The 12813-nt window shown below is 41.3% G+C and overlaps 1 protein-coding gene across 1 annotated transcript in view; it reads right to left on the bottom strand.

The window, feature by feature from the left end:
- Positions 1-12813, bottom strand: part of rxfp1 (relaxin family peptide receptor 1) — a 96846-nt gene that overhangs the window by 15174 nt on the left and 68859 nt on the right. Inside the window, exon 15 of the mRNA XM_080186472.1 lies at positions 9684-9902. Within this exon, the coding sequence (XP_080042598.1) occupies positions 9684-9902 (219 nt within the window). The remainder of the gene's footprint in view (positions 1-9683; positions 9903-12813) is intronic.

Below are 12813 nucleotides of genomic sequence, written 5' to 3'. Positions count from 1 at the left end.
ACTTTACACCTTGCAGAGGAACTGCTGACACGGTTTTTGTTGTCAGGCAAATCCAAAAAAAATGTCGAGAACAACACCAAGACCTGACCAAAGCAATTGACTCAGTCAATCATGAAGCTCTGTCAATTGTGCTCCAAAGATCTGGATCTCCAAGAAACTTTATCACAGTCTTGCAGCTGTTTCATGATGATATGACTGCAATTGTCTTGAGCGGGAGATCTGAAACAAACATCTTCAAAATTCAGACTGGTGTCAAGCAAAGCTTTGTAATAGCCCTCCATGCTATTTACAATCTACATTGACAATGGCTATTCACCTCATCAAAGATCAATTGCCCTCTGGGTGTGAGTATTAAATATTGGCTAAGTTATATACTAATACTGATTCTTGGCAGCTGCAGTAAGAACTGTGTTAATATATGCACGTCATCACAGGTCACTAGCATGGGAAACCGTCAGAGTGAAGAAGCAGCCTGCAGTTAACACATCCTGCAAATAAAGCCACATTAGTTTTTAACTCTCCATGCTTTCAAGCATCAATTCTCCAATATACAATGCAGAAGCTGGCGACAAGGACTTTGAATGCCATTTGCTAGCCACTCTGGAGGAAATGTTAACAAAAAAGTCAGAAAATAAGTCTTAGGAGAAAAGCTCTCACGTGTTCTCCAGACATAATGGGTGAGGTGGACATGAGTAACGATCCTCTGCAGAGCAATTATAAAGCTGGAGGTGTTTAAAAAAAGATCGCTGTTGGGTTGTGGCATGTTTAAATGGGAAAATCAAGGCAGCTTCTGCAAACACATTGCATTATGTGCATATGAGGAACCTCCATTAGGAAGAAAATGGTGGGTGTTTTTGGCACCACAGGACCCTTTGATGGAAATATGGAGCGATAGGGTTCCTATCTGAGTGTTTCAACTATTTTGTGCAAGAAAACAAAATAGCAGAAAATATTAGGCTGTCTATGTTCCTGAGCATGATGGGAGAAAAAGGCTCAATCTCCTCAGAAGTTTACTGTAACTGGGTAAGCCAGGTACTAAAAAATACAAACAATCATAGAGATTGTGCAAGCACACTATTCACTGAAACCTGTAGTGATTGTAGATCACTTCAAATTCCACAAAAGACATCAAGAAGCGGGGACACTAATTATGTATTTTGTAATTATATTAAAAAGATCTGCAGAGTACTGTAAGTTTGGTGATGTGTTGAACAATACTATTCGGGACAGATTTGTCTGTGGTCTGTGAAGTGAAGCAATACAGAAAGGTTTGAGACTGTGAAAGTGGTCATTCAAATTGCTGTTTTGATGGAGGTAGCTGGAAAAGAAGCTCAGCAACTGAGATTGTATACTCTGATACACAAACACTAGCTGAATTGATGCCTAAGAGTTTCAAAACTCTTACATGTCATCGATGTGTGGAGCTTTACTTGAAACTATACTCCACTAGAAGACTGGTGTTCTCCATACAATCAGGATGTCTTCTTTTGGAGCTCAAGAACGACCATTCCACCACCATTGAGGAGACAAGCATTAGACAAATTGCACAAGGGCCATTGAGGAATTGTGCACATGAAAGAAACAGTGAGATAATTCTGGTGGCCTGAATTGAAAAGAAAGCTAGAACATGTTTTACATGTGGAGGACATACAAAACCGTGGCACTACCGCCTCCATAGGAATAGCCAGAAGAGGCTTGGCAGTGAGTGCATGTGGGACTTTTTGAAGGACATATGTTCTTAGTAACGGTTGATGTTTATTCAAAGTGGCCAGAAATTGCCATAATGAAGTCAACTTCATCAGAAATGATGAAGATCGAGGGTATTGGATTCCCTGAGCAATTGGTAAGTGACAATGGACCTCAATTTGTCTCCCAAGAATTCAAAGGTTTCTTGAAAGAAAGTAGTATTCAAAGTTTATTTATTAATCATAAGTAAGGCTTACATTAACACTGCGATGAAATGATTGTGAAATTCCCCTAATCGCCACACTCCGGCGCCTGTTCGGATCAATGCACCTAATCAGCACGCCTTTCAGACTGTGGGAGGAAACCGGAGCACCCAGAGGAAACTCATGCAGACATGGGGAGAATGTGCAAACTCCACACAGTGATCCAAGCCAGGAATTAAACCCAGGTCCCTGGTGCTGTGAGGCAGCAGTGCTAATCACTGTGCCACCCCAAAATATTACAAAAATTGGGTCTGCACTATACCATCTTGCTATGAATGGACCAGCAGAACATTTCATTCAACATAAAATGAAACATAAATTGTGAATAACGAGGGAACAAAGTTTATGATCAAACATCTTAATCAATTCTTACTGATGCATAGGAATGCTATTCATTATATGACTAAAATTTCTCCTGCAGTATTAATGATGATGAGACAACTATATTTGGCATTTGACTCTGAAAATAAAATTAAATCATTCAACAGAAACAAGAAGGACAGATAAAATGGCAGAAAAACAAAGCAAAACATCTGTCTTCCACTAAGGACAAGGAGTTTTGGCTAGGAATTACTCCACAGGAGAGAAATAGATTCCTGTCACGATCTTGCATATACTGGATCTCTCTCATATACCATCCAAATCACAGATAATATCATCTGGAGGAGGCAGATGGACCAGCTATTGATGGGGAAAAATGGAACTTGCTGAAAATTTGGGTTCAACTGTATAAAGTGCTGACCTGAACCTTCCTAAAACTCTGACACTGACAAGACACTGTTGAGGAAAGTAGCACTTCACCTTCAGACCAGGTACAGAGTCAACCCCTAGTTACCACATTGATACTGGTCAAACCAATTATTGATGATATTCATTCAAAGACAAGAATGCCAGGGGTTACAACTAATACATAGAAGAAGATGCCAGCGGTTTGTTGTCAATCGTTCTGAGAGTGATGATCTCCAGAATGTCTGATTCATTGAGTATTGTTTATTGATTTTTGTTCACGCTGTACTTGTTTGAATTTGTTGGGGATGTTTAGTTTAAAGAGAGAGGAAATATTATGTATTAATATTGATTCTTGGTAGCTACACTAAACACTGTGTATTAATATATTCATATATTCACCAGAAGTAATGCCACAGTTTACTAGCATGAGAAGTTGCCAGAAGTGAAGAAGTAGCCCATAGTGAAGTCACCTTGTAAATAAAGCTATTAGTTTTTAACCCTCCATACCTTTTAGCATTAATTTTCCAATATATAGCAGCCCTGATGGAAAACTCATTCTTCAGTCGCATCTGTACCAAAACTAAACTGATCAGTTAGACTACATGATTTATAATTTGCAGATGACTACAGCTTTACTGCCCACTCTGCACCAGATTTGCCAAAAACTTTCAATCTCTTCAATACTGCATACAAGAACCACAGTCCATCCTTGAAGCTGCCAAAACAAAGCTCATTTCTTAACTCACACTTGGTCAGCCAAATATTCCACTTTCCATTTATACTGAAGGAGAAACTCTGAAATATGCTGAGCACTTCCCAGACCGTGCCAGCCATCTTTCTCAATAGGCCACCACTGATTTGGAAGTCCAACATCGGGTTAGCTGCACCATCTCAAGCTTCTACAAACAATGACAGCCTCTGCTGCATCCTCTGGATTCAATGACAAACAAATGTTTGCGTCCTTTTTGTAGCCAGTTCCACAAACATTGCAGAAGGCAAACCTGCAAAATCAACTGAGGTAGATTGGACACTGTGTCCAGATGACCAATAAACATCTCCCCAGCAGGTCTTGCTTTCCCAACTTTCAAAAGGTCAGCATTCTGGGGAGGATAAAGAAATCACTTCAAAGAGATGCTGAGACTCTCCTTGAAGTGTGGTATGATTGACTGAAGCTTGCGACCAACTGGTTATTAAAATGGTGTCAACTTGTCTATCAAATTGCATCATGAATTGAGTTACAATGTCTTAATGATGAGGCAGAGCAACAGCAGAAAAGGAAAAAAAAGTAAGCAAATCTTGTACTCTTGATTCCACTAACTTGTGCCCCATGTGTCCAAAGATATGTGGGTTGAGAACTGGCTTGTTCCATCACCCATTGTAGAAACTTGCAATCCTGAGGAGACGTCATCTCTGAGCTTAGGGGGAGCCGATGATAATGCCACTCAAGATAGTGAATGTACCTGTTAAGTAAGCCTTTGTAGTCTTCTACATGTTAACAGCATGTCTTGTAACCAAAAACATATATGCAGTGAAGGGTTTAGCCAAGGAGCTATCTTCATGTCTGCTTCTTAACATGTCTGACCCCAGGTTTGGGTCATGTGCCTTATTTTACTCTGTGGTGGTACTGTATCCAGTCCTACATCAATCCTGTATGTATCAAACCCTTATAGTATACCCCTGAGTATTTATCTCATGGATATGGAGTTACATTATTTACTTCAAGTCTTACACTGTGAGTCATTTGGTAGCACAGAACTTGGATATTGCTGAAAAAAAGAGATGTGTCGAAATTTTTTTGTCTTGCACTCATTTGGACACTTCACAGGAATACGTGTATATGGGGAAAACAATAATTTATACAGCATGAGAAGATAACACTCTTTTTTCATACCGCATAAATTGTTGATTTATCCTTACTCTCAATTGTTTCTTGTGAGGTGGGTGAAAATGGTATTTGCCTCCTTGGCACTGCTGTTTTTCTTCTTTCTCTGTGTGTACATTTCAAAGTCCTCTGAAGTTGAGGAAGGGTGTTCCTGTGGAGAAAAGAAAGTTTAGTGTTGTTGATGATGAGAGGCTAGTGTCCCAGCATTCCTTGTGGTTGTGGCATGCTGGCTGGAAGGTGCAGTGTATGCACAGTGCATGAAGAGTCGACCAACTGTATAATCATCGTGATTGGAGGTAGAGGCTTCTCAAATTATTCTTCATTCTCTGGTGCTGCTTCCACTCGAGGTGTGATGGTAATTTTGTGAGTAGAAGATTGGTCTGACCACTGGGGAGTTTTGGGAAACCTGTAACAAGAATGGACAAACTGGCTCCGCAAAGAGAGGAGTGAAATCTGAGTCTGAATACTTTTTAATGTTTGAGTTTTCAGGACTGTGCTAATTTGGCTGACTAATGGTAATGGTAGGCTTAACATCCTCTGCAGTCTGAAAGAGATCCAGGATGACATATGCTCCCTGCTCAGGAGATAAATAGTCTGGTTATGAATGATACACATCTGCTCAAAGATTTGTTTGCTGCCCCACGTCGTACTTTTCCTTGGCAAAGTATAGATCCATACCTTTCAAGATCACATTCTGTAAGTGCATTTCTATTATTGTTTTAGAAATACCTCACACTCTTTAGTGACAGCCTCTACCTTTGCTTATCATTTTATGTTCTTAACTTTCATCTTTTCATGTACCTTTTTGGAAATGTTCTGTTTTTCTAAGGTTCCTTCCAAGTGTGCAAATCCCTGGGTGGGATTTTCTGACCACATCAGCGACGAGATGGTGGGGCTGGAAAATCCCAGTGAGTTTTCTTCAGAACTGCAATCTCTTTCTGGTACTGAGAGGCTTCTTCCCAGGATAGTGAACATTCTGAAAACTGATTTGTCAGCTCTTTCAGTTACACTAAATTAATCTTGTCTCACTTTGTAATGTTCCCAAGGGATAACCCCAGACCTGAAAGATCCTTTAGATGATCTTTCAACATGTTTTCCCTTTTCTTGTGAAGTTCGTTGTCTTGAGTTTTCTTGTTAATTGCCAGCTTCATTGTGTTTGTTCTGCTGTTCTGCCATTCAGCTGTACAGGGTGTTCTTTATTCCATCAGGTTGCTGAAGGATAGAAGACTGCTTTTGAATTTGATCCTGAAGGACAATTAGCTGTTCCTTCAACTGTTAATTTTCTTGTTCAGCTTTTGTCTTCTCACTCTGCGAATCAATGTATAGTTTTGTCATTATTCTAGCTCTAATGCAGCTTTTTCTGAAGTAGCATTCAATATCTTTTCCAACTCCTCATGTTTTTCCAGGTCACGTATTGCTTTGTCAATGATTATTTCAAGGTAATAAGACCATAAATGTAGAAGCAGAAGTAGGCTATTCGGCCTTTGAGTCTGCTCCACCGTTCAATGAGATCATGACTGATCTGAAGTGATAATCCTCCACTCCACTTTCCTGCCTTACCACCATAACCGTTAATTCCCTTACTGATTAAAAATCTGTCTATCTCAGCCTTGAGCATATTTAATAACCTAGCTTCTAAAAGCATCTGCGGGAAAGAATTCCACAGATTCACTCCCCTCTGAGAGAAGAAATTCCTCCTCAAATCTGTCTTAAATGGACAAACCCTTACTCTAAGATAATGCCCTCTGCTCCTGGGCTCTTCATAAAGGGAAACAGCCTCTCAGTAGCTACCCTGTCAAGCCCCCTGAGAGTCCTATATGAGTCAATAAGCTGCCTCTCATTCTTCTAAACCCCCATGAGGACAGGATCAATGAACTCAACCTCTCCTCATAAGAAAAGCATTCCATACCCGGGATCAACTTAGCGAACCTTTACTGGACTATCTCCAATGCCAGTATATATTTCCTTAGATAAGGTGAACAATCCTCTTCACAGTATTTCAAGCGTGGTCTAAGTGGCGCCTTGTACAGTGTTAACAAGACGTCCCTATTCTTTTACTCCATTGAAATGCAATGAGTTCGGTGAGAGCTTTTCAGGCCTGTTGTCATGCCTGGTTGTACTTTGCATTGATTTTTTCAAACACAGCTTTGAGATTAACATTCTGTGATTGTACATCTGCTTTTTTTGATATGCCTGCAGCAGTGCGTTTTCCTTGTCATTTACTACCAACAGCGGAAGTTTTGGGAATGTGTCTTTGAAATGGAAGTAATTTGGGACCATTGCTTCAAGCTTCCAATACAGTTTTATTATTGGGGCTTCGAAAATGTTCTGTGCCTCTCTGGCGCCCTGTGCGCTTTGCTTGGTACTGTCTTTTGCCTTTTTATCATTTTATTGGGGGTTTCCATGTCTCTTTTTAAGTTCTGCACACTTCTCCATTTGAAGATTTAAACATTCCTGAGCCTCTTAATATTTCATCAAAACAGGCTCTGAAATCATTTAGTGAAAATACATCAGGATCAGGTTGTCAGCAAGTTCACCAAATGAGGATAAAAACATGTCTGGACTTCTGATTTCTTTCTTAGACCTGATGGTCTCCAGTAATTTAAGAGTTCAGTTTTCTAGCACACCTAATTTTCCATTAGGTTTATCTCTGGGATGAGCATAAACTAGTATGGTAAGTTGCATATATTACAGGCTGGGAACTCTTCGGCAATGGTACATGTATATTGTATAACACCCCTCCACTTCTTCCTAAATCTTTGGAGGATCAAACTATTTGCATGACAACAAAAGAAAATAACACTGTATCTGAATAAACCATACTACAATGTAATAAATTTACAAGTGTCTGAAATCTGTAGGTAGCTTGCTTAACCAACCAAACTTAGCTAAGGTGATCTGGGCTGGACACCATTGTATGTTCTCTGAATACTGGTTACAGGTGCTTTATTTGTGTTGCATATAACACTGTGCTCTGTTTGCAGGAGGATTACTTGGTATTTCTGGCGGTGATATTGTCCTGATTTGACATCCCTTTGATCACATTGTTATGTCATTTAGTGTTTGTACTTGATATGATCATATTTCTGGGCATACGCTGATGACTTCTGCTGGATTCCATGTGCCACCAGTTGGGTGTTATTCTGGAACTTTAAGTCCAAAGTTGAGGTTGTTAAATTTGTTACTCACATGTAGGTTGTGGGCATCTTTCACATTCCCCTGCTTTTCAATCAATGCATCACGTGCACCTGACTAGTGATGATTGTAGAAGATTATCCGCACTTGTCTGCTGAATAGTAATTCTACATGGTTCTGCAGTACTATGAATTTGAAAATTCAGAATTGGTATACAGCTTCAGTTCCAGTTATGCCACTCAGCCTATCAGCTGCTGATCTGCATTGATGATTTGGTCTTCTTCCAGTGTAAGCACAGGGTTTAGGGTGGTGTTGAATGAGATCTGTCATCCTCATCATTGTCTTGACGATGCCATGGCTGGTGACCAAGAGCAAGTCCCTCCCTGCACACCGGTGGACCAGGGATCACTGGGTTTATGGTACCTGGGGTGACCAGGATGGATTTTTGTAGTGACATTTGGGTGTAATGGATCCCAGCGATGGAATCTCCGAGCCATTGTACATGGTGAGTTTGGCAGTGTTTGGTTGACCATCACTTGCCACTTCTGTATGTTAATACATTTCAGTGTGCAAAGTGAAAGGATGTTTGCACCTTCACCAATATCTAATTTGGCATTTAAATTATGCTCTCCTACATGTGTGGGCGTATAATTCAAATGGTAACTAAGATTTCTGTTGGTACTACTGTGCGAATACATTCCCTGATGATCAATTCGTGTATCGATAGTCTAGTCATCCTGATCATCTAGCCATATAACTTGGCTAGATACTTCAGGGATCTTATCATGATGCTGTTTGCAACCCGATTTCTGGCAGCGTGTCTGAGGCTGTATTGCCTGATTAAGGGAATCCAATAACCTAAGTAAACAAATCGAACAGATAAATCTCATTTATGTCAGTAGAATATTGCTAAATGCCTCAACCTCCTGGACAGCTATTCCACAGTGGCCTTTGTCCCTTGGACTCCCTGGTGCTAAGTGGGGTCACCTCCTTCCTCCCTCTCAGAGATCATGATGCCTGGTTCCCATTTTTAAAAAGCAGTAGTGATTCACACCACCATGACGTCATGCCTGGTGGGAGCGAAGGTTCCATAAGGCCTGAAATGCAGCTTTAACCCTGCTAAATTGATGCTAAAGGTTCAAATTCATGCTAATCAGGTTCATGCCTTTCCTTGCCACAAACCTGATCATGTTTGAATTTAAAATTAGCAAGTCCATCTTAGGTAAGAAATTGAAACTATAAGAACTATGTTTTAATTCAGTAAATATTTAAAATTATGCAGCTAAGGGATCATGCAGTTGAATTATGAGGAAAGGAATGGTGCAGACCATAGAACCATAGGAAATTACAGCTCAGAAACAGGCCTTTTGGCCCTTCTTGTCTGTGCTGAACCATTTTTGCCTAGTCCCACTGACCTGCATTTGAACCATATCCCTCCACGCCCCTCTCATCCATGAACCCGTCCAAGTTTTTCTTAAATGTTAAAAGAGATCCCGCATTTACCACTTTATCCAGCAGCTCATTCCACACTCCCACCACTCTCTGCATGAAGAAGCCCCCCCCTAATATTCCCTTTAAACTTTTCTCCTTTCACCCTTAATCCACGCCCTCTGTTTTTTTTTCTCCCCCAGCCTCAGTGGAAAAAGCCTGCTTGCATTCACTCTATCTATACCCATCAAAATCTTATACACATGATGGGCTGTATGGCCTCCTGCACTGTAACAACTCTGTGATTTTTGTGATATCTTGGGTCAAATGTACTTGGTTGAAGGAATCACTTTCTGTAATTGTGGAACTTCATAACTTCCAGAAAAAGCGGCAAAGCTGTTTATTAGTGGCATATTCTGTAAGATAATCATGAGTGCTATGATTCACAAGTAAATTATCTTTCCCCATTTATAAAGTGCACTCTCTACTATCTGATATAAGGTCTGATGCTTAGGAGACATTGACACGCAGGCAGCTGAAAAAAAAATTAGAACACTTACCTGGTATTTCTACTTGATGTACAGATAGAATTTTTAATATGAAAATAGGTATCCAACAAAGAGCATCTGTGAAGACGATGAAAAAGAAACGCTTGGCAATGGTCACTTCCTTTTTCATGTGGTTGCTGATTTCTGTTGCCATTGTGCTAGTGTGATGAATATTGTAGAACATGCTTCCATAGGAAAATATGACCACTATGAAAGCAACAAGGTTGAGACCTGTAGAAACAAAATAAAGTTTTATATTTATATATTCAATAATAAATCAATTGCTGACAATTTTTTATAACTGCTTTTTTCAACCTTCAACTTCTTGATACGAAAGGTGTGATTTAGCTGGCCGTGTGCTCAAACCCTGTAGTGGCTGCTAAATCCCACGAGAAGACAAAAAAAGGATTTCCTAATGTGAATTTCCCAGGCCCTCCCCGATAACGTGATCAGGTTTGTGCCTAGGAAAGGCATGAATCTGATTAGCATGAACTTGAACCGCTAGCATCAACTTAGTAGGGTTAAAGCTGCATTTCAGGCCTCATGGAATCTTCCCACCCACCAGACATGATGTCATGGTGGTGTGAATCACTACTGCTTTTTAAAAATGGGAACCAGGCGTCATGATCTCTGAGAGGGAGGAAGGAGGTGACCCCACTTAGCATCAGGGAGTCCAAGGGACAAAGGCCACTGTGGAATAGCTGTCCAGGAGGTTGAGGCATGACAACAATGAGATCTCAGAATGATACAGCCTGAGTAAGAAAGGTGCCTATTAGCTATGCCTCCTCCTGAAGCAGACAGTAATTGTGCCCTCTAATATTCCTGAGACTAATCCTCGTGACACTAATTGGCCTTGAAGAGTTGACCCTGAGCAATGTCAGTTCCCCACAGTCCCAAACTCAAGGAATGGAATGAATTCTCAGGGTTCAGGTCTCAAAGCTTGGTGGCACAGGATCAAGAGGCAGTAGGGTCACTTCTCTGCCAGACCCCAACACCAACCAGTCAGGATCCAGCAGAATTTACTGTCCAGTTGACATTGGACAGTTAGGATGAGGGAGCACAGGAAGGCAAGCTCAGTTGGAAGGCTCCAGGCAAGTCTAATTTATGGAAAATGGGAGGGCAGCTGTGTGTGCAATTGCTGCCATTGAGCCTCTGGGACAGGATGGCCAATGGGTCAGCTGAGATAATGCTGATCAACATAAGTGAAAGCAAGCAGGCTCTCTCTATCGCTCTCTCATGCCTAGCAGGATTCCGATCGCTATTGGGATGGTGCCAGTGGAGCTGGCCATTTTTATCACAGAGCTGGAGGAGCACAGACTCCAGTAGCAACATGCAGCAGCTCCAAGGAATGATTCTCCAAAATAAGTCTGGATCAGGGCAGGATCAGGGGTCGGAGGCTGCACCAGTTGTGCAAGGGGGCACAAAAGCACCAAAGAAAACCAAGAGTTTACTGGACTTACAAAGTCATACATTTACAGCATGGAAACAGGCCCTTCAACTCAAGTTGTCCATGCCGCCATTTTTTTTAACGACTAAGCAAGTCCCAACTGCCCGCGTTTGGCCCTTATCCCTCGATAGCCATCTTATTCATGTAGCTGTCTAAATGCTTTTTAAAAGACAAAATTGTACCCGCCTCTACTAGTACCTCAGCCACTCATCACCCTCTGTGTGAAAAAATTGCACCTCTGGACCCTTTTGTATCTCTCCCCTTTCACCTTAAACCTATACTTGCTAGTTTTAGACTTCCCTACCTTTGGGAAAAGATATTGAATATCTAGTTGATCTATGCCCCTCATTATTTTATAGATTGCTATAAGATCACCCCTCAGCCTCCTATGCTCCAGAGAAAAAAGTCCCAGTTTATCCAGCCTCTCCTTATAATTCAAACCATCAAGTCCCGGTAGCATCCTAGTAAATCTTTTCTGCACTCTTTCTAGTTTGATATCCTTTCTGTAATAGGGTGACCAGAGCTGTACACAGTATTCCAAGTGTGGCCTTACCAATGTCTTGTACAACTTCAACAAGAATCCCAACTCCTATATTCAATGTTGTAACCAATGAAACCAAGCATGCCGAATACCTTCTTCACCAGCCTGTGACTCTACTTTCAATGAGCCATGAACATGTACTCCGAGATCTGTTGGTTCTACAATTCTCCCCAACGCCCTATCATTGACTAAGTCCTGCCCTGGTTCGATCTACCAATGTGCATCGCCTTGCATTTATCTAAATTAAACTCCATCTTCCATTTGTCAGCCCACAGGCCCAAATGATCAAGATCTTGTTGCAATCCGAGATAACCTTCTTCACTGTCCACTATGCCACCAATCTTGGTGTCATCTGCAAACTTACTAACCATGCCTCCTAAATTCTCATTCAAATCATTAATATAGGTGACAAATAACAGTGGACCCAGCATCGATCCCTGAGACACACTACTGGCCACAGGCCTTTACAACCACCTCTGTCTGTCATCAATTTTGTATCCATTTGGCTACCTCACTCTGAATCCCATGAGATTTAATCTTATGCAACAACCTTCCATGCGGTAGGTTTTCAAAGGCCTTGCTAAAACCTATGTAGACACCCATCACCTGTACTGCCCTCATCTAGCTTCTTGGTTACCCCTTCAAAAAACTCAATCAAATTTGTGAGACACGATTTTCCACTCACAAAACCATGCTGACTGTCCCATGAGTTTCTTTCATGGAGCTGCCAAAGACTCTGCTTCATGGAGGAGAATGCACAGCACCTGTGTCATATCGTTGCAGATTTGGCACCATGTGGTGGTGGAGGACCCTATGGGCTATTAGTATTATAGTAAGAACTTTAACCTGGTGTTGTGAGACTTTTTACTGGGTTTACCCCAGTCCAACGCCAGCATCTCCACATCATAACTATTACTATCATGGCATCTCTGATCTTCTATGCCACAGGGTTCTTCTAGGGCTTCATGCGGGACCTCTGCCCATAAATGCATGCACATGGTCAAGATATTTGGGTACATAGCAGGTCTGCCACAGGTGCAAGGGGTGCTAGACTGCACCCATGTTGCTCTCTGCAGCTTGTGGCACAAGAAAGTACCGTAGAATTACAGAATCCCTACAGTACAGAAGGAGGCCATTCGGTCCATTGAGTCTGT

The sequence above is a fragment of the Carcharhinus amblyrhynchos genome, chromosome 1, assembly GCF_965287045.1.
Source record: "Carcharhinus amblyrhynchos chromosome 1, sCarAmb.v2.hapA, whole genome shotgun sequence".
Taxonomy (NCBI): Eukaryota; Metazoa; Chordata; class Chondrichthyes; order Carcharhiniformes; family Carcharhinidae; genus Carcharhinus; species Carcharhinus amblyrhynchos.
This window is presented reverse-complemented; position numbering and strand designations above follow the sequence as displayed.